The sequence below is a fragment of the Calliphora vicina genome, chromosome 5, assembly GCF_958450345.1.
Source record: "Calliphora vicina chromosome 5, idCalVici1.1, whole genome shotgun sequence".
Lineage (NCBI taxonomy): Eukaryota > Metazoa > Arthropoda > Insecta > Diptera > Calliphoridae > Calliphora > Calliphora vicina.
Window position 1 is genome coordinate 55,544,322 of NC_088784.1, and position 23,471 is coordinate 55,567,792.

Genomic DNA, 23,471 nt, shown 5'->3' on the forward strand with positions numbered 1-23,471 from the left:
TCATACTCGTAGTATGTAAGAAAAATTTTTTTAAAAAATGTCTTACAAATTTTTAATCTTTCAATTCAATCTGTGTTTTTCCAACATAGATGACAACTAGATAGGTAACTGAAAGCCAAAAACCTACATATGTTAGTTGTCAAAAATCTAATTCATGAGAATGTATTGCCATGAATTTTGTTATTGTATCACCTTTATGTGTGAAAAGAGAGTAATTATGTTTAAATTTTTTCAATGAATCGAAAAAACCTTAATAAACAGCAGTTGGATTTACCATCTCCGATTTTAATGGAATTTACAAACATACATAATATATCCATTATGTTCCTCATATCAGTGACTTTTTCAACGGAAACTCATTCCGATGTAAAAATATCGCGATTTTAAAATTGATAAATTTTTTTAAAAATGGCTAAAATTATTTATACATAATTGCCCATAACTTTGAAACTACTCAAAGACCAGCATAAATTTTGACTCCATTTTAAAGTCAAGAATATTGTCCTTAACATGGTGTTAATAAAATTGTTTACTTCCAAAAGGTTAAAGGTCAATTTACGGATTATATATTTCACGGAACACGGTATGAGGACGCCTAAACTCTATACTCTATATTCTTGCAAAAAACATGGAGACATTTGTTACAAAGGGCTCTATAAATACCGACATTTATGTCAAGGAATGTCAAAATAATAGCTCCGTCGTAAGAAATTGTCGAAAAAATATAGAATATTCATGTTTTTGTTTTAAAAAATCGCCATTAAATTGTAACTTGAATCTATTTATATCGAAATGAATAAAATTAAAAACAAAAAAATTAATTTTACTTTTCTAATTTTTTTAGTAACAAAAAATGTGGTACATGTGAGTGAGCTCTAGTTTAACTACCATATGCATAAACAATTTTTAAATTTATCAAAGGTTTATAAAACAAAATTTAAATTCAAAATTTGTTTTATAAACCATTGACAAATTTAAAAACTGTTTATGCATATGGGGGTAAAATATTATGATTTCTGAACATACAAATTAGCTAAATTCAGAATAAAACTATTTATAGATATTTAGAAATGGTTTTAAAAAAACATTGCGTTGAAATAAAAATATAAATTTTAGGTTGCGCAACCGCTTATCGCTTTTAATCATAAAACTCTTGGCCCACCGTTTCGAAAATCAGGCATTTATGTGGTCAAAGTGTGACGACTAGTGTTGCAGTTATTCGCTGACCATTACAATAACAAAATTTAAATTATTTAAATCCTAGAAAAGTTTCACCAATAACAATATAACATCCTCTATTAAATGTAAAATTTCCGAAGTCGCATTACCATTATTCAACATTCAAGTACCAAAACACTTTTTGGTCAAATAATTAAACAAATTATATTGTTTGATATCAGACTTCTATAGAAAGTCCTCCGAATCCAATTTCAACCAAAATTTAAGATTATATATTCATCTTATCTTACAAACACACAGATTTTAAAATTGTATTTTGATTGTGGTTTTTCTATTATAACATTCGAAGAATATATTGAATATGTGGAATAAATAATTCAATCTTATATGATCAAATCATACTCAGATATAAATCAATGAAATTATGACCATAGGAATTATCTATGGAATGATAAACTGATATAAATTTGGGTTTCAAGCTAAAAGGTCAATGTCGTGGGACAGGATGCGATATCCCCAAACATAATTTTATTAAAAATAGATGGCCAAAAGTCACAAAAAGGGTAAAAAGAAAGCAACAATATTTAAAAATTTATTTTGGGCAATGAAAAAATATATTTGGCATACAAGTTCTATACAAAATTTTTAAAATTTAAGAATCTTTATAGGTAGGAGGTGGTCGGTCTCTTTTTTGCCAAAAAAATACGAAAACAAAAGACAACAATATTTTACTTTTAATAATAACGTGTTAAGAACGTTACAAACCATAATAATTGTTACTAAATTAAATTTTGTCCTGGTTAATTTTTGTTTATTTTAATCGATTTCTATCATGGTGCTATTTTTTGACTGATGAATTTCTTAGGTATTTATATATTATGAAGTTTTTCTTTAAAATTTGCATTTAATTTTCAAAACTATTTTTAAGGTTTGAAAGTTCATTGAATTAAGCATAAATTTATACAAAAACAACAAAAGTTAATTTAACAGTTTTTACGTAATATTATTATAAAACAATATGAATGTCGTGGTGCTATTATTTTGACCGCAGCTGTATGTTAAGATTTTGTCAATCCCAGTCCTTAAGCTTCCTAATATTAATCTCGATTTCTCAATTTCAATTGAGGTCAATATAAATTTGTTATTCTGAATTTCAATTTGTATTTTCTCAATATCAATTGGGATTTCTGAATTTCCATATGTTAAATTTTGCATTAAGACGTAACAAAATAGTTTGTAACTAAATATGTACTATATATGCCTGTTGTACTTACAACACTTGAATTTAATTTACAATATGTATAAAATTTACTAAACATATCACGTAAAAAGTTAAAGATTTAATCCTTTTAAATGGTATTTAAATGGATTAAACTTGTTTACGTTGCTGTTACATCATTTCAAAATGTCAATAAAATAAAGTAAATAAATTGACAAACAAAAAAATAATGACCAATAAAAATACAAATAGAAAATAGAACAAAAAAATCGAGTATCTATGAGAAGATACACACATACATACATATATTTGTGTAATGAATGTAATAGTCACAGTAAAAATATAAACAACAGCAACTTGTGTTTCCAACTTGTTCAGAAATTGTTGTCAACACATCTTCAAATACACTAGCACACAGTCACAGACATTTTCCTTCTCGATGACAACAACTACAGGAGTAACAACAACAACAACTAAACAGAAAATCACCATTTTAGTTAAAATGGTCCATGGCAAATCTAACAGTATGCAACAAATGCATGAAAACCCAGCAAACACAAATTCAATCAATTTATCAATATCAAACACTTGCAGCTAAATAACAACACATTTATTTGATTTTGAATCGTAATTCACTGTAAATTCAGGGGTCGAATTGCCGCATTCGATATCGAATGAAATTGATCGTGATTCTCTTATTTCACATACATGGCATTCGATATGGAGCAAGAAATTTAGTACATTTTATTATAATTCGATATCGGTATCTATCGTAATTATAATAATCATGATAAAATAATATTAGGGAGAGTTGTCAATTTTAAGCCTTGTTACGTCTAACAACTGAAATATTAAAAACAAAATTAAAAAAACAATACTTCTACTAATGGGAGGATCCATGTGGAAACGGACAGCAGTCGGATTTACCATCTCCGATTTTAATGAAATTTAGCACATACATATCAGTGACTGTTTCAATGGAAACTTATTCCGATGTAAAAAATATCGCGATTTGAAAATTGAAAAATTTGTTAAAATTGTCTAAAATTATATGCACATAATTGCCCATAACTTTGAAACTACTCAAAGACCAGCATAATTTTTGACTCCTTTTAAAAATAATAAAAATTTGAGAAATTTTTTTTTTTATTCCAAATTGACCCGATAAAAATGATAAAAAAAAATTATCGTAAATAACACAACATTTGCCATCGCGTGGTGCTAAAAATTCGACCACTAATAACGAAATTATACAGTTACTTTGAGTATACGCAAACTTATTTTTCACGTTTGTGTACAAATACACGTGTATTTAGATGTGCATAAACAATTTGTTTTTTTTTTCAAGCAAATTTAAAACGCTTTTTAACACTTTTAAGGAAAGAATTAAAAAAAAATTATATTGTGCACATCTAGAGAAAATAATCTTTTAAACCATATATGTTTCATCAATATTGGTGGACAATAACATACTTAAAAGTGTACCACAAAAAAACGTGTGGCCTATTTATATATAAGATTTAGTGATATATGACTGGCATTTCAGGAAAAGAATAAGTGAGAACGTAATTTCTAATGATTCTTCGTTATATAATTGTAGCATGGATTTAAGCAATAAATTTTATACAAATCAATTTAAAAATATCAAAATTATGTTTAAACAATTTACAAAATGTTCAGATTTCATTTGATTGGAATATGTATAATGGAATACAATTGGATATTTAACAAATTTAATGAGTTATAAAATCTTTGTATTTGCTGGGAGATTTATGACAAAAATATACGTACATGTGAACATAAAATGACGTATCTATGTATATTTGTACTCGTATTTAAGTATTTGTAGTGTAGAGTCTCGGAATAAAACATATCGAGCACGCAAGTGGAAATGGGCTTACAATTTAAAGGTTAGAATGTAGAATGTTAGTACATACATAGGATTTTCGCGGAGCATAACTCAAGTTAATCACCATAACTTCAAAGCAGCCTCCTACACTTCAAAGCAGATCCCAGAACACTGGATGCACTCAAATGGATAAGATCCTTTATAGGGCATAAAAGCGACTTGAATATATTAATTTCATTTTAATTTCAGTGATAAGGATACAGTAGTAGCTGAATGGGGACAGGTCTACATTCTATAAATGAACTAGTTCAAATATTAGTTAAATATTTGAACTATGAAGTAAAATGATCCAAACGTACGCACTAAAATTACCAAACAAACATTGTATGTAAACATACATTTTTAACTAAATATTTCATTAAAATCGATAAATAAAATACATAAATATTTTTCTGCACGAAACAGTTCTACACCCTATCTGCCACTTTCCGCACCAAAAGGATCCGAATTTTAAAAAAAAATATATATTTTTAAAATTTGTATAATATAAAAAAACCTTACGTATTTTCCACTTTATATTAAAACATGTATAATTTGTTCAGTCTCCCTTACGTGTATACCAGCGATATTTAGCAGCATTTATAAAAACTTTTCTAATGATGATGGTACGTACAACCTAACCATCAATGTGGCAGACCATAAACTATGTAATAAAGCAACAACACATATACAAGTCAAATTGTTAGAGACTCTAGATTTTACTTGTGTCTTTGGTTACATTTGTTGGTTGCTATTTTTCCTATTTTGTTTTAATTTTGCAAGAAACATGAGTAAAATTTTCAATTTAAATTCAAGACGCTAAAGTTACATATTGTGTGTTGTTCTAAAACGTCCTGCTGCTTCTTACCTTAGTAGGATAAATATGTTTAGATTCACCAACTGACAGTTTAATATAATCCTCGGCATGCTGAACTCCAGTAGCATCTTTTAAACTTATAGCAATCATGTTGCTCGTTTCACGTGGCAGATTTATCTGAAATGGATGAAACAAAACAATTATGTAAGTTGTATACCAAAATAAACTTAAAAAAAAAAACAAAAACAAAATAATATGATTTACTATAATTTAATGAAGATAAATAAAATATGTTGTCGGTAGTTATATGTATGTATGCATTTACGTTTGTTGACTCAATATCAGAGTGTGTATGTAAGATCTAAATAACATGTTGGAAATATAAAGTCGGTCAAGGCTGAACCTGTGAATAAGGATAGATACTGTCATGTGTATTAATACTCTATATAAATATAAATATTTCAAAAATTCCTGAAACACTATCATCACAAATATTTAAAGAGTGATTGCATAATGTATGTAGGACGAAACGAAACATTTCGATCAAAAGACTGAGTTTTTGAACCTTTACTCTTCAGAGTTCGATAATATTTGGTTACATATTTGTAATTGCCATGCAAAATTTAAAGTTCTGCTGAAATTCTAAAGTTTTTTTCTAGAAATCCATTTCTCATCAAAACAGTATATAGCTTAAAGGTGTAAAAAGCACAGATTTAATATTGAAACTAGGGTACATTACTTTATTTTCCAAATCATACAAAATATAAAAAAATAAAATTTAATTTAAACAAATTTTTAAAATTTTTTAAACTCATAATCCTTTTCCGTTTTCTATATTATAATGAAACTAGCTGTCCCGGCAAACGTTGTTCTGCCATAGCACACACAAAGTTTGAAGACTCCCACTATATGAAGACTCCACATATGCAATAATAAATTTTTACTTTGTATGGGAGGTGCCATGCCCATTGTTCCTATATAGGTCAATTGTGAATCTAAACCATCCAGGGACCCACTCAAACACACACAACAAATTTCATCCAAATCGACCCAGTCGTTAAGGAGGAGTTCAGTTACTAACACACGTACAGAAGAATTATACATAAAGAAGATTACAATTGTTTTTTTTGTTTTAAAACTTTCATATGGTACAGCTATCGCAGATTAACAATCTTTGTCCGAGAGAATCAGGTTGTTTCGGAGTGTAGATTCAATTATGCACCTACTTTCGTAAAAGCTCTGGGTATAAACAAGGTAAACCTCTGAAAGTACAATGGGTGTATCATGCAATATCTGGATTTATGACCTCCGTGAAACATGAGTTTCGCTGTAGACCAGGTATTCCTTACTGAGTTGGAGAAGGTTCGTGAAAGTTCTCGATAATGAAGCATGACATGAGTTATGACTGACAAAACACGCATGTAGAATATGCATGAAATTGATACTAAATTTGCGTTGCGAATGCACACCACAGCCAATGGTTCAGCAAGAATATCAGTAAATGAGAACAATTTACTAATGTGTAACAGTAAAGATCAAAGGTCATAGTGCCATGATCTCTAGATGAGCTGAAGACTGAAATGTATATATGTAAGTGTGCGAAAAAAGCTTCATGGATTTCTTGCTGTGGGTTATCAATTACGAATAATATTCAAATAACATAGAGACACATTCAAAAGAGTGATAGCTCATGGTCAGTTTCCAGTTCAGAAACTTATATAGATAGAATTATTATAAGACTAATAATAAATACCTGGACTCGATAACATTATTTCGGTTGTGCTAAGCAATATCTGGGACTACGAACTACATTATCTTGTATCGGTCAAAACATATTAACAAAATTATAGTTATAACTTTTTTCCCAATTCCAAAGAAAGTAAAGATTTTAGAAACAAAATAATGGGTAATAGTATGTTCACATTTGCAGAGTTAATCATCTCAAACGTGATTAAGCTCTAATCACATCAAAATCGAAATGATTATCCACACATTTAAATGATTTGTCCATCACTTCAAATTGGCATGATTTAATCTTAATCATTTCATTAATCTCGAAGAATTACCTGTACATACCTCAGACTGATGATGATGTAGCATCGGACACAATGAACGTACCTTTCTAGTGTACTACCGATAAATAAATTTTTCATAAACAACCATAAATAATCCATAAATTCTTACAATTCCATCATTAATAAGTATAAATAATCTGCTGATAACTTTATTAAAGTATTTCTTTCCATTTTTAATGCTTTAGGGAAATATATATTTGTTTGTTGTTTTTTATTTGTCAACTTAATCACTTTACTGTCAACTTAATCATCTTAAATGTAATGTGAACAGCTTTGATTAACTAAATCAACATTTTGTTTAAACGCGTTTTAAACCCCAAGTGTGAACATAGCATAATTCTCTATTATTGTCATTGAAAAAGTAGATCATGCCTCATTTATAGCTTGCTACAGTTTGTTTGGATATCTTGTGCCTATTCCCGATTTATTTTTACTATTTACTTTTTCTATAGGGTTAAGGTCGGGTGAACGCCATCCTGTTTTAAAAACACCTTTACCAATTTGGATGTGTTTGGATGTGCCTTTGTCATGTTGAAATATCCATTGGGCCATTTTATCATGGGCATGAGGCAGCATAATACCGTAAATTTTGTGTAAAGGTCTTAAGCTTTCACTAGAAAAGCAATCCCACATCATAACACATCAACTTTCATGCTTAACTAGTGCAGTATTTGTAATTTAGTATGTTATTGACAGGTCATCGAACTCCTAATTCCATTTAAATCGTCAAATGACGCGTCATGACGTCGGAAACGGCATTCCATTGAGCAACAGTTCAAGTGTTAAAGAGCAAATCTAATGCGAGCCTTGCGATTTTTCTGCAATATAAATGGTTTCGTCGCAGCTCTATAGCTTTAAAGCCCAGCTGCAACTGCTTTTCTTTGTTTGATTGGGAGAATCTATTACTCTAGAAGTTGACTTGTATGGATCTTTTTTGAACACTTTAGTCGAACGCATTGGTGAATAGTTAGGTTTCGTTTTTTTATACTTATTTATTATATAGCTGACCGTAAAATTAGTTGCATACGCCGATGATGTAGTTATTGAATTTGAGAAAATTTCATCCTACCATGTCTCAATCCCAGTCCTTTGTGGGTGGAAACCAAAGGACTGTGAGTGAAACTGAAAAAACGAAACTTATTCTGTTCACCTGATGATACGAGTATAAAGTGGATTGTTGCACGTCTCCAAAACTCGGAGGAGTGGAACTTAAAACATCTGGTGATGTGAAATATTTATGAGTTTTCATGGTCAGCAAACTATACTAAAAAATACTATTCAAAAATGAACTTAATGCGTACTATGCCAGCATAAAATTGATAAACTAAAATTGATTTTAGTGTCTACATAATGGAAACGGATACTATTATGTCTGTTGTGTATTTCATGCAAAAATTTTGGCGGGTTTCAAGCATTCAGATCTTATAATGGGAATTTTCACCTGGGGTAATAAGATGACGTTCCATGTTGATAGCCAAGCTTTGGAAGGTGACAAGTTCAAATTCAAGATGGTATATAACAGCATGAAGCACGTTTGAACACCATAAAATACAATGTAGTCGTTCCCACGACAATTATATCTTCGCTCCGGAACGACTCGACTAACACTCAGCCAAAGATGATCAACTCAGGGACAGCTGGAATGAACTTTCCCTTATGATATTCTTAATTCTTATTTTTCAATATTCACATATTTTCTGGATATGTAGCAATACATCCTCAAATGATTCTGTACCTCAAAAATGGACAAAAATTCAGGGTATGATTTATTCATACCCAGAATTAAGAATAAAATGGACAAAAATACAGGGTATGATTTATTCATACCCAGATTTTTTGTCCATTTTATCATAAGGGTAATGCTCAATTAAGAGTGATGGAAAAAAATAAAACATAAACACTTATGTTGAATAATGCCAATGAACCTTAAATTTACAAATGAATTATTCAATCTTTATGAATTTGTGTAATTTGCGTAAATAACTAAAATTTATTAACTTAAATACCAAAGAATACAAAATTTAAAAAGTATGTACAACAACATTGTAGTCTTACAATTGTGAACGTAGAAAAGTAGTTCAAAATCTCAGATTTAAAGGATATTACAAACAAGATTACCAACGAAATAAACCTCCTTTATTTCTATCCCTTGTATAAAGATGCGTTGTTGAATGATATAACAAAATAACAAACAACAAAAACAAATTTAATAGTAAGTTGTTGTGGTTTTTCACAAAAGTCCAAACAAAATGTGTACCTTCCTTGGACGATGTTTCATGGTGCAGTGTTTATAAGTTTAAGTTTGTGCTGAAAAAGCTTAGTGAACACCACCAGCATCACCACCACCACCAGCACCACCAGTACCACCATTATCAAACATCAACTTTAACAAACCACATTCTCACTTGGCCATCTAAGATAGAGACCAACACAAAAACGTATGGTCTTACAGCAACGACGCACACATAAAATATCCATTCTATTTGTAGCTATTTGTGTGTATGTTTTTACTATAAAAATTCTAAAACTTGGTCAAATAAAAAAAAAAAAATAAGGACAGCAACAAAAAACGTAACGTTACCATGTGGGATTATAAAGTGTCGTAATGCATTTCATTTTTATGTTACAACTCTAATAAGTTTGTATGCATGTTTTGCAGGTCTACATCCCATAGTAAGGGATGTCCTGAATTGCTATTTTACACATTTAACTGTTTACCACTAGTTCAACTAGTATATTGTAATATGTTATATTTAGTACAAAGCTAAAAGTATTATTGACATTTTATTATAAATGTTATTATTATTTTGCAAGTACATAGTTTTAGTCTTCAAATGGAAAGAAATCATATAACGTAATGGACATTTTTAATATAAAAACTACATAAGTATATCGAGTGGGTATTTTAAAGTACTAATTTACAAGAACCATAGTAAAATATATTTCAATGTCATAAACTTTTTATCAAACTAAATTATTTTCGATCTATGCTCCTAAAAATAATGAATCACGAAAAGCTTAATACATTTCGTAGCAAAAGACTTAAAAATATCAGGAACTACCTTCAGCAATGTTTGAATATTTTGAAATGTTCTTAATTTTGTGAAAGCTGATTTTAACACACTTTCAGATGAACAATTCCATACCGCTATAAAAGGAGAAGAATTCTAGCAGGAACAATTTAAAATATATTTTTTCAAGTTGATTTTAGGGTGTTTTGCTTTAAGGTCAAGTCCAAGGAATGGTGCTACTTCAACAGCATAAATCCTCTGGACGTAGTGGAGTAGGGTTGGCTGTACATTTAAATATGTAGGTGATGGCCTTTAATGATGCGTTTGACAGCTTTCTCCACTGGTTTTATAGAGGTAGAAGTTAAGCAGTAACAGCGATAAGTGCCACAAAAATAGTACCCAAGACAATTGAAATTCGGTCCGGAACGACCCGAAGATTGTCAACTCAGCGACAGTTGTATTAACTAAACGTTCTTTTTCTCAGGAAAGAACGCTCGGTGGAACTATTACAACAACAATAATATTCCATTCTCATCTCGATAGCTAGTTAAAGCCCTGTGGCAATGGTGGATACTCCTGCTGGCAGTTGATGGGTGATCTGGAGTAGGATAAGATCACCAAACGACGAACGGCCACTCAAATAATTCACAATACATTTCTTCGTATTTTTGGTTATTTGTATCAGTATCAAAAGTTTCCTAAAGGTCAAGTGCCACAAGACTAGTCCATTCATAGGCCCTTTGAGATTCTAGTGGTTATAGAGGATACTCTTGGTAGCAAATGCCTTGATTTGAAGGCAGGATATAAGGACCGAAATTCAGAAAAGAATGTACCATGGAATCAATCAGATATTTTCTGTAATGTGGGTTTTGTTATTATAGAGGATAATCTCCGTTGTGTAATACTTTAACCACCAAAGATGTACACTACTGGAGCAAAAGACAGCCGATTGGAAAGAGCTACGCACCACTAAAAAATATTCGGCTTCAGTGAAATAATAGTTTAATTGATTGTTTAAAATTTCTGCAAATGTTTATTTGGAAGAAAATAATTAATTGAACGTTTTTTGTTTATACAAAATCATTTCACGACATTCCTTAGAAGTAGCATAATGTCATTGTAGTCGCACTATCACTACAATGAGCAGTTTCGTTGTTGTTCCCAGTACGTTTCGCAATATATTCATTCTATCATTAATTTTTCCATGAAGAGGATTTAAAAATGTATAATGTATTTATAAGCATTCATATACAAGGGCCACTCCAAAAATGTGTGAAAACTTAATAAAAAATTATAAATTATTCAAGAGAAATCTTAAAATCGCCATAACTTTTAATATTGTTTTCAAACCTTATACATACATATTGTCTAGTTTGTGTTTTCCGACCAGATTCACATACCATTCGATGACGTTCCAAATATTGTAGGTATAACCCTCGTTTTTTGTTCGTACAAACATAAAAATTTAGAGAAATATAAACCCACTGGCGCATTTAAGCCATATAGCCATATGGGTCATTCAAATTACGCAAAAGAAAACTTTTGCTTGAGATTTTCTACATTCTTTTTTAAAAGATTCACCCATTTTGGCGTAGTTCATTTATTTAGTTGCAGCCCTAACCGAGTATAGAGTATAGTGTCATGCCAAAACCAAGTTTATGTGTTCATTGTACCATGAAAAAGAGAAAATAAAAACTATTGCTGCAAAAAAAATGAAAGAAATCCCTGGCTGTGATTGTAAGACGCTTACTGTGGATTTTTTTTTGCTTTAATTTTATATTTTTTCTAGCACAAGTTTCTTCTTTTTAATTCCAGGTTTACGTGCGGTCAGTGCTGTTGAAAACGTGTGGCCAAAGTACGGTGTCTGCATCAAAGACGCTACAACCTTTGAGTAACATCTAAGCAATTAGAGATTTAAATATGATTCGAATTATTAAAGGTAAGCACTTATAATTGATGTAAATAGCAGGACAATTTAAGATTTTACTTTCTAATAAATTTATTTTAATTAAGTATCCACTGTAACATACATGTCTATACGTACATATTAAGGTATTGTCATAGTTAGGTGACATACTTAAAATATCCTTGCATAGAAGAGTAGTTTGTTTCAAAACCCATGAAGGTAAAAAGTTTTTTGTTTTAAGATTTTCTTACTTTTTTTTCTATACAAAATGAGACAAAACTTATTTTTTGAAACTGGCAGCAACTCTATTGAATTTTAACTCGACAACGCTTATATGTACCTGCTGTTTGTGGGAAGGTGTAAATATTAAAACGAAACAACTAAACTTTTTAGTGATAACAGAAATAATCTTGATTTATATAGAAAAACTTAGCAAGCATTTCTTGTCTATTACAACTAACTAAACATAGGTCAGCTTTAATTTTTTTCAAAATGAAAAATCAATTTTTTTTAAATTTGTTTTATTTTATGCTACAGTAAAAGTTCAAATTATACAATATATTAACTTAATTCAACGAACATAGTACCGAAGGCGATTAGTTCATTGTAGTGAAAAGGAGTCTCTGAAACCCAACACCCTTACTGATAGACTAGCTAACTACCAACGATACTAATGGCATCTCTATGTTAATGCTAAACAAAAACTTACACAACTTCTTGGACTCTCAATGCGACAACTGACTCCCGATATCTGAAAATACACCAGACAAACCCGCTACTCTTGGGGAATAACTATCCCCATATTTTTATACTAATTTTTTAATTGACCATCAATGCTTCCAAATTACAAATGAAATTAACTGATTTCAATCAAATGATATTAATTCGCTCAACTTCAATTCTATATAACTTTTTCATCGCTTATGTAGTTTCAATATATTTTCCTAAAAATCCACTTTTTTAAATACATTGTTGAAACAAAAAATCGTCCAAGTATTCTATTTGGTGAGAGATCAATTGCGTTCCCCGGGTCCATTAAGGCCCTTCCGAGCCATTTAGTTATTGTTGTTGTATCAGCTTCAACAATTTTACAATATTTAATCTGAGGGTTCTGCAAGATCAAGTCCAAGGAATTATGCTACTTCTGCTGGGTGGGTCCATAAATCTACTGGACGTAGTGAAGTAGGCCTGGCTGGACAGTTGAAAATGTGGAGGGTATCATGGGGACCCTGACCATATGCTGGGCATAAGTTGAGGACGACACGGCCTATGCGAGAGCAGAAGGCATTAAGCCTGTTGCTCCATCCTGATCTTAGTTGTGCCAGAACGACTCTTGTTTTACGCGGTAGAACTTATACGGCGTCTGCTATCGATGGTGGGCGACCTCCAAATACGACATTCATACGGTATCCTGCTACCGTGGAATTGATGGCGTCTCTATGAATGTTGTACAAAGCTGTCAAATACGAGCTGCGATCAAATGGATCGATCCTGCACATAACTCTGTATGCTCTCCTCGTATTTTCTAAGGTCCTGTCTGACATGCCTCGGGGGAGACTCCAACTGTGTGATGTCGAAGTTTGGATGACTCCTCCGGTGACATCCCAAATGGAACTGTTGCGTCAGTATGACGTTATGTTCCCTGACGGGTAGAACATTAGTTTCCTCGTGAAGGTGGTGTTCGGAGGTAATTTGGAGGCAGCCTGTGACGGTCCTTAAGGCTGCATTTTGACAGCTTTGAATATTTCTCCACTGAGTATCACTTAGCGAAGGCGACCACACTGGAGCAGCATAGTTAACCACTGACCGGCCAATCGTCTTGTAGGTTGCTAGCAAGGTTTCTTTGTCCATACCCCAAGTGCTGCCGGCTAGTGCCTTGAGGGCCTTGTTTAGCCATTTAGTTCTGCATATTGCTAGCGTTGGACAGTCGCATAGAACATGTTCAGAGGTTTCGGCATGAAGTCCACAAAACCTGCACTGTTCATTCTCAACGTTACCTAACATAAATTTGTGATACTTTAAACCGCAATATCCGGTGAATAATCCAGTAAGTATCCTTAAGTCACCCTTTCCGAACGAAAGCAACGACTGGGATCTACGTCTGAATAGGGTAATGAATAGTGCCGAGTTCATTTGAGGATGTCCAGCAATCCATAACAACACCAGACCTCACTTCATATGATCAGTCTGACTGTCAGACATATCTAAAATTCTATTATTCCTTAATCTCCTTCTTAAACATTCATTGGAGCATATAAGGATGGCGTAAATGGGATATCTATTTTCAAAAATATCCTTGCTTAAAGGATATGTTTCAAATTATTATCCTAAGTTTATAAAAATCGCACAACTAATTACAAAGATATGCCTAAAAATATATTTCAAGTTTTTCCATTATTCTTTGAAATATAAGGAAATTATTATTAGCTCGTGATCCCCTCATGGTCCCACTCTGAATTTTGTATATGTTGTTATTCATACAATGGCTCATAATTGACGGAAAGCTTTAGAAAATGAAATATAGCATTTTTGAGATATCCTATGTTCCAGTACGATTTCGCATTTACGAAGGGTTAAAAATGATGACGTATAGTTAATATTACAAATGAATTTGTAAATTTGTTTTCATAGTATGTATAACAAAATGCGTATACTTAAGTGGGACACTTTACATGTATTTATTTGAGTATTTGTAACTTACCGCCACGGTTAAATTATTGCCAATTTGAACATCAACAATATCCTTGTGCGACAAATCATATTTTAAGCCATTCACATCTTCAATATTGTGAGAAAATTCATTGCCCAAGTTGTCATGCAATGAAACTTTCAATACGAAATTCATTCCACGTGGTATTTTCTCTTCGGTCTGTTTCATTTTTAATGTTGGATACTCCAGTGAGGCCAAAATATATTGAACATTTTTCACTTCAATGCCAATAGCCAAAGTTTGGTCGAAAGTTTTTGCCTTAATGGAACAAAGAAAACATAAAAAAGTAGTTTATGAATATGTGTCTGCGTATTTTTGTATTGTATTGAGTACGTACTATAACTAAATCTCTGCCCAAAGTCTCTTGAGTGCGTACAATGCCATCTGGTGTCACTTTAACAATTGAATTGCTGTCACTCGATAGGCGGTATAGGACATCTTCCAAATTTGCTTTCAATTGTATGGAACTACGTGGTGCCAATAAAATGCTATCGGTTGATATACGCTTGGGATGTTCCAATTCCAGTGTTTTAAAAACTAAAAAAAAAATGTGTGAAATTCAATTTAAGTATCAATTAATATAAGTTTAAAAAGTTTGTTGTTTTATATTTTTTCTTTGTGTTACTACTTACCAACAACTTCAACAAATGAGGAAATTCTTTGACCACCTGGCAATTGAACTGTTGCTTGAATTTTAGCTTTGCCTGGATTTAAAGCCTTAATGCGCACAGAAATTAAATCAGTATCAGAATATTCAATGCCTTGAAAAAAAATAGATTTATTAAATAGGAATATAAAGCTTGTTTAATTTCTTACATAAATATACATTTTGTTAAAAATGAAATATGAATGGAAACAACTATTTATCATCAAAATAACTTATTGGAATTTAAAATGTATTTTAATAAATTTTTGATTTTTATACCCAGTTTAAATATTCATTATAAATAAATCTACTGAAATTTATTGTGGGGGCTGAGCTAAGGAGTGGGGAATTTGAGATTGGGAAGTAAATTTTGAATATATTTTAATAATAAAAAACATATTTAAAACTATTTTTTATTTAAATGCTCTAAAAAGAAGAAAATAAACTTTAAATCAAACTATTTATTACATTATAGAATTTATATGATTAAATTCAATTTAATAGTATATCAAATGCCTTTCGTAAACCTTTCAATTTTCCAATTTCGAACTTTAAAAAAAAGTTTTCATGAATTTTAAAGAATTTTCAGAATATGTTCGAAAATTCGAAATATTCAAGGTGCTAGAAGACTAAGTGACTAAATTAATAATAAAAACATTTTTAAAACAAGTTTATAGTATCCGTGATATAGTGAATATGTCGAGGACCGATTTTAGCAGTTTTTAATACCAAAATTCTTATAAATATATCTATATATTGATACTAAATGTGGCTCCATAGGATAGCTTAGAAAAACATTATTCAACTACCGCTCTGTACCTTAATACCTCGTTTTATGTAGTTTTTGTGAATTAGTATTTCAAATCAGAAATATTTGTTTAGATATTTTTTTTATAAGTTCTCTTCTATAAGTTAAAATATTAATTCTGTACAGATTAAGCAAATACTTTCTAATTTGTTGCTAGTCGAATAATTTGGAATTGGAATTTTAAGTTCTTAAAGGAATTGTTTAACATTAAAACTTCTAACGATATTCATATATTTAGAAATTATATTGACAATAATACTGCTTTAAATTTGTTTATATACATATGTACAGTCTGATTTGAAAAAGTACTCTTTCGAAACGAATTACGACATTGGTCTTAAATCTTTAATTTAAGTGGTTTCATTTGCGACGCCATAAAATATATATAATCTGGATCGTATTGATACAATAAAGATTGTTGATGACGTCCTTGGCAGGGTAGAAAATGCATTCCAATTTGCCAATTGTCTAAACATTAATATTCAGTGATATTCTTTGAATTATTACAGATTAATTATAATAAACGAACTTATGACTAATTTAAAAAAAAAATACTTTCAAATTATATAAATTTTCTGTTTTTAAATAATAAATTTTTTTTTTGGATTTTTTTCTTGTGTTTGTTGTGTTATTCCAATAATTTTTTTTAACTGTTATTATTAATCGTCAATTATTTTTGGAAACTTATTTTACAAATTATTAAGATATAAATTTATTATATGTATAACATTTGTCGCATCGAAAAAGCGAATCAAATTTTCTCATATAGGGCTGCATTACCCGACTATTGTATATTAGAACACATTTGTATAGCTTTCAAAAGTTATTGGTGTTATCTGTCCACCATTTATATTTTTCTTCTTTATTTTGTAAATTTCTTCCTGTGCTAGTCAGATTTACAGGTTTTAGTCAGAATTATTCGAAAAAATAACAAAATATGTATATCGAGGGACTAAATTCAATACTGTTCCATTTTAGTTGTATGTTCCGTATCTGTTCCTGAACTGTAACTTAACCATTCACGATCATCGAAGAACATTTATTATATGAACATTTTGTGAGCATTAACGGATTATCTAACCAAAATTAATGCTGTATCGTAGTTCAAAATATAAAGGGGAACATTCAGACTTATTACAAGTGTCATTGTCGCAACGATACTACTCGACAACGATAATATAATTTTATTGTATTTAAGTAATTTTCGACACTTATAATAATGATGGTCGATCGATGATATTTTTGTAATTTTTCTCTTTAAAAAAAATATATTTCTGAATTTATAACCCTCTATTTTTACAATAATTACTTTTTAATTCAATAATTTTGTGTAATTTTCACATACAAAATATGTATTCTTACCAGGGACATAACTGTTATAACCAAAATTGGAAAAAATCCTGAAATAATTTTTTATCAAGAATTTTTGAAAAATGGTCCCTGAATATTAGTTAAAAATAACCAATATTATTTTGGTCTTTGATAACCATTATAAAATATTTTTATTTTTTTAGGTCTTTGATAACTATTATTAAAGATTTTTATTTTTTTTTTGTCTTCCGTAAACATTATGAGTACCAACAAAGTTTTTTAGTCGCATGGACCTGGTTTTCTTGTATTTTAAAATAGACAGAGAAAGATAAATCGTTTCATAATTTCATAAGAATCAAAAATATTTATGAGTTTTCTTTTAAAATGTGCAATATGTGGGAGCTATGACTAATTATGGACCAATCGCCATAAAATTATGTGACATGTCTTCAGTATATATGAAACTTATTTGTGCTAAATTTTATTTGAATACTAACTTTTTTAAGAAATCTATACTCGTGAAAATGGTTTTCGGAAGTGGGCCTTGTATGGGAGCTATGACTAATTATGGACCAATTGTCACAAAATTTAGTAGTGAGAGTTCGACTTCTAGAAAACTTATTTGTGCTGAATTTAGTTTGGATATCTATATAACTAAGATATTTATGAGGGATTATCTATTTTCAGATAGGACAATCGTATGAGGGCTAGGAGAAATAATAGACCGATTCTAACCAAATTCAATAGACTTCGTCCTTGGGGCACTATACGCTATATCACTATGGTGGTGTAGGGTATAAATATTTGTAATGGCTGTAGTCTATCGAAGACCAAAGACCAAAAAAATAAAAATCATTCATAATGGTTATTAGAGACCGAAATAAATAAAAATCTTTCATAATGATTATCAAAGACCTAAAAAAATTAAAAATTTTCATAATGGTTATCATAGACTAAAATTTTTTTGAGTTATTTATAATTGTTATTACGGGATAACCTATTTTTTTGCAGTTATTTTTTCTATAACCAATTGCTTATTTAAGTTATTTCGGGTCCCTGATTCTTACTAATTTGGATATGCTGATCTGAATCATTAAATTTACTAAAGTAATTTCGAGATATCGTCCATTCCCATAAGACATGGAAACTAATTTTACTTTTATATCCTCAAGTTTTAGCAATTCTTTTTTTTAGCTTATATTTAGAAAGGTTTTGAATATCAAAACAAAAAATGAGAAATTGATTAGAAATTTGAGAAAATTAACAAAATAAAATTTCATTTAGAAAAAGAATAGATTGTTTTTTTGAAGAAGCAAAACACCCAATTTATTTATCTTTTGTTCGAAATAAAATTCTGTGGCAGACGTATACGTTACGTTTTAGTTGTATGTTCCGTATCTGTTCCTGAATTGTAACTTAACCATTCACGATCATCGAAGAACATTTATTATATGAACATTTTGTGAGCATTAACGGATTATCTAACCGAAATTAATGCTGTATCATAGTTCAAAATATAAAGGAGAACATTATTTTTATATATATATAAAGCTCTTACCAGCATCAGCGAAAATGTTGTAAATATTTACAACATCGGGTTGATTTGTAGACCAAACGACGTGCATGTTAGCCAATGTACCCAATACCATGGGCGATAGATCAGGAACTCCTAGTTAGATGACCAAAAAAAATGTGTTAAAAGAAAACATAATAAAATGTATTACTTTTTTATATTACCCCATATAGAAGCTGGCATAACAGCGCCACTACGTATTCTAATGAGTGGTGTTTTAATGTATATATTCATCAAAGGTAAAACATGTACTTCAATAGTATCTTCAGATATCACTACTTCTTTGCCATTGGTTGGATTTTTCATTATACATTTGCCAGTTATTTTAGTTTCGCCCAATTTATTTGCAGTAACTATAGCCGATTCCATAGCTGTAACAAAAACATTAATTAGAACCAAAATATGGAAGTTATTAAATTAGAAACCTACTTATCACTTTCTTGTCGTGGACAAAATATACAATATTGACATCGGGCTGGGGTCCACCATGATAATAGATTTGTACACTTGAACCCACCACTAAAGTTGAATTTCGTGGATACAAGCGTAGCGGTGGAAATACCTGGATAAATATAATAATTTCTCATTATGTTTTAATCATTTATAGTGAAATGGATATTTGTTTACCTGCAAATTGTTAGGTTCACTAGACACCAGTAAATCTCCGCTACCCGCATTGAATACAATTTTAGTTTCACCTAAATTGTTGCCAGTAATAACATATCTATAATGATTGTTGAAGGTTGTATTAATATATATCGGTATTGCGATCATAGAAATCTACATACCTTATTTCGCCAATATCTAAATCGAACTGGTCGCCTAATTGGATGCTTAAAATATTTGCATTAAATACTTCTTCCGACAACTCATAGATGTGCAAATTGAAGGGATCAATATGCAGTAAATTATCATGGGAATCGTACAATTTAACAATGGCTTCAATAGATTTTGTGCGTTCCACACGATCTGCGGCTTCCACACGAATGGCGCCAATACTAACCACAGAAATGGACAAGTGTGCAGGTTCATTCATTAAACAACGATCAATTAGTTCTAAACGGGTCTATAGAAAATATAAAAGCAGCGATTTGAATAATTGTAACATTAGTACCCACGATTTAGTGTAAATACTTACATGACCAATCCGCAGTGGTGTTACAATCAATTCCTTCTCTTTGTTATCAAATTCAACCTTAACGATGCCGTTTTCTGAAAGTTGGAAATCATAAAATCCACTGCCCTGTGACATAGGAATCCGCTCGCGTCTATTTTTAGCCAAAAATATGCTGATGTGATCGGAGGGGAAGAAAGTGCTGTTGACAGTCATGAAACGTATTTCATTTTCTATTACAGGTGTAAAAACTTCTCCCGTTTTAGGCTGCAATTTTAAATTTAGTTAATTTATAAAATATTTACTAATAAACTCTGAATTGCTTACATTCTTAACGCCGAATGGTGGTTCCTCAGAATAAATATCTTGTTTCCTCAACAATTTCTCGTCGTATTTGGTAACCACACCTTTAATACGGAAATTTTGTGACACTTCGGCGAGTGTGGTAACAAGAATATCTTTGCCCGGCAAACGTACACCTTCCAAAAACTCTAGCTCCGCTTGACGATTATAAAAAATGGCACCGCTTTGGTAACGCTGATCTCCAGCAGCAAATTCCCAATCTATAAACAGTGATGTGATATTCATTAATTTACGATTCTTAGCATCCTGTACTTCAATTTCGATTTCAAATTTATCATCACGATCTTTAAGCTGCAGCAAGGCATTTTTCATTTCCATGGGGCACGACGAACGCATTTGTTCCGTGGTGTACAGATTCAAGAAACGCGGCTTCACACAATACACCTTAGTGACAATTGTAGACACATACGGTTGGAAATTGGGTGCTAGTAAAGCATTGAACACATTAAATTTCACTACAGTTTCACCAATTTCTCTACACAAGACACTGAAGGCGTACAAATTATTTTGCGTATCAAATTCAATTTCCGAAACACGTGCAATGTTATAGTCATACTCTGTGCCCTTTGTCAATTCCGCTTCTAACGTGTAAATCTTCTGAGGACCATTTGAATAGATGACATTGCGTGAAGCGCCAATAGGCAAAACAACATGATTTTCAATGGGATTTAGAATTGTCAACGGTTCGAAAACACTGAGGGTAACTTCATCCTTTAAAACTTTATCTTGGAACTTGTATGACATTCTCAAATGTGATAGACCGACCGCAGTACTGCGTAAATGTACTACTTGACAGGCATCTGGAGCCATTTCAACATCAACATTGTTGTAGTCTACTTGGAAGATTTGATTGGAAAATTCAAAATCAAACATGAGATTTTCGCATTTTGTAAACGGCATCAGAGTTTTGTTGACATACGCATACATAGCCACATGAAGATGCACATAATCCTTAAGTGCAGTCTCAAAATTATACTTCAGGATCTCCAACTTTACTGGTGGCACAAAGTAAATATCAGCCTGGCGGGTTATTTTTTGGTTTTTAGCCAAGGCCACTTTAATATGGCCATGGGCGGTTAACAGTGAACCGGTAGAGGTGTCAAAAGTGTCCAAATTACGTTTGGCATCCGTATCACGTATCACCGTGGTGACCAAACCATTTTGATTTATTTGCAAAAGACGTGGCTGTTGAGATTTCCAAATGTAGGAACCATCGCCGCCTTGAGCTTGCAATTGTATTTTTTGTGTTTTTATGACATTTGGATCGAATGGTAAAATAACTTTGTTTGGTTTCAAGGTCAATTCACTGAAGATTTGTAATTCAGCTTGTGCTGTCAACTAAACAAATCGAAATATTGTTTTAGTTATGGTTTTTGAATAAGAATTTACTTTTTTGGGTTAATAACTACACTTACATCTTTAAATGAGCCATAGACTGGAGTTGTACCTTCTCTAATCGCTTCACCATTTATACGAGAACCATTTTTACTGCGCTTATTCACTAAGAAGAGCATTTCGTCTAACTCGGAGCTTACCGAAAAACGGGAACCCAAAGTAATTTTGTGATCATCACTACAATGAAATTTATGGCAAATTAAAATTTTTTTATAGAATTTAAAAAGATAAAAGGAATTAGGAAGTAAATATTTTCAAATGATTTCAAAACTTTTCCCAATAATTTGAAACTGCAAATATTATGCACAACATACCTAAAGGCAAATTTTGAGTAACATTTAGGACTTGTTTTGTATTGAAATTTGTTTGTATAATTTTTGTTCAATCGTTTATAAATTGCATTTTTTTTAAATTGCCTATGGACTTTCGCAAAAAAAAGACAATAAAAAAGTAGAGTGATAACATTATATTATCTTCTCATATCTCCCTAATTTGATCAGCTGTGGAGTCGTTTTATATTTTAAATTAAAGCTTAATACTTGAGATTAACCAGCCTTCTTTTGCAATATATTTGTATTCACTTGTTGGACCATAATACCGTAAGACTTGTGTAAAAGTCCTAAGATTTCACCAGAAATGCAACCATAACATGTTTACATCAATGGTTAACTGTTCTGGTATAGTATTTGAGATTTAATTAATTTAATTTAAATTTATCGGAAAATAAAACGGTAACTTTATGATATTTCTGCGATATAAATGGTTTCTTCGCAGCTCTATATCTTTTGATCCCAGCTGAAACTGATTTTCTTTGTACACTTAATTCCAGATTGAGATAGAAGAAGCTGACGTGTATGGATCTGTTTTGAACTATCTCACAACCCTTCATCTTCCTTAGCTGTTGTGCATTTTTTCGACCGAATAGATGAATAGCAGTGTAGCCAGAAACTGAACTTCTCAATATGCTAAAAAGTTAAAACAAGATGCTAAAATGTTCTACTGAAGAGAAAAAAGTGCTAAAGATATGCAATTCGTAGAAATATCAGTTTTAAAAACACTTATTCTTGACATAAATGCGATTAATCGAATAATCGCATATCCATAATATTCGGATTAATCATTTAACTGATTAATGAATTTATTTAGCGGTGGAGTAAAAGCTACTTCAAAAGAGAATTAAGAAAAAACGACGTCGTAAAAATCATGGTGTAAACCAGCACTAAGTTTAAATTATTTGAGCTCTTTTTATAAAAAAAAAATGTTTATAAACATGTTTTTCCTGCAGATGACGCATAATGTATCGAAACATTAAAATAAAAATAATAACATTTCAATAACAAAGACCTAAGCTGTAATAACACTGTCCAACAAATTGAGACCTTTTGATTGGAACAGAATAGCGACCCTATAATTCTGAAAGGGCATGTTGAGTAATCATTTTTGTAGAATAAACTTA

The 23,471-nt window shown here is 31.0% G+C and overlaps 1 protein-coding gene, 2 non-coding genes and 1 pseudogene across 3 annotated transcripts in view; all 4 read right to left on the reverse strand.

Annotated features, from left to right (window-relative positions):
* The window catches only part of Gp210 (nucleoporin 210), a 168,170-nt gene that overhangs the window by 139,757 nt on the left and 4,942 nt on the right, over window positions 1-23,471 (reverse strand). The window contains exons 4-15 of the mRNA XM_065512218.1: window positions 22,036-22,192; window positions 20,585-21,958; window positions 20,282-20,524; window positions 19,932-20,209; window positions 19,771-19,867; window positions 19,573-19,705; window positions 19,308-19,514; window positions 19,129-19,239; window positions 15,438-15,566; window positions 15,143-15,342; window positions 14,797-15,063; window positions 5,155-5,280 (exon numbers count right to left, since the gene is read on the reverse strand). Of these exons, the coding sequence (XP_065368290.1) occupies window positions 5,155-5,280; window positions 14,797-15,063; window positions 15,143-15,342; window positions 15,438-15,566; window positions 19,129-19,239; window positions 19,308-19,514; window positions 19,573-19,705; window positions 19,771-19,867; window positions 19,932-20,209; window positions 20,282-20,524; window positions 20,585-21,958; window positions 22,036-22,192 (3,322 nt within the window). The remainder of the gene's footprint in view (window positions 1-5,154; window positions 5,281-14,796; window positions 15,064-15,142; window positions 15,343-15,437; window positions 15,567-19,128; window positions 19,240-19,307; window positions 19,515-19,572; window positions 19,706-19,770; window positions 19,868-19,931; window positions 20,210-20,281; window positions 20,525-20,584; window positions 21,959-22,035; window positions 22,193-23,471) is intronic.
* Window positions 13,193-14,099, reverse strand: LOC135959724 (uncharacterized; annotated as a pseudogene).
* Window positions 17,236-17,367, reverse strand: LOC135962600 (small Cajal body-specific RNA 8). Its single transcript, XR_010576688.1, has one exon. It is a non-coding gene; the product is annotated as a small Cajal body-specific RNA 8 (non-coding RNA).
* On the reverse strand, window positions 18,952-19,083 carry LOC135962591 (small Cajal body-specific RNA 8). The gene has a single exon (XR_010576679.1). It is a non-coding gene; the product is annotated as a small Cajal body-specific RNA 8 (non-coding RNA).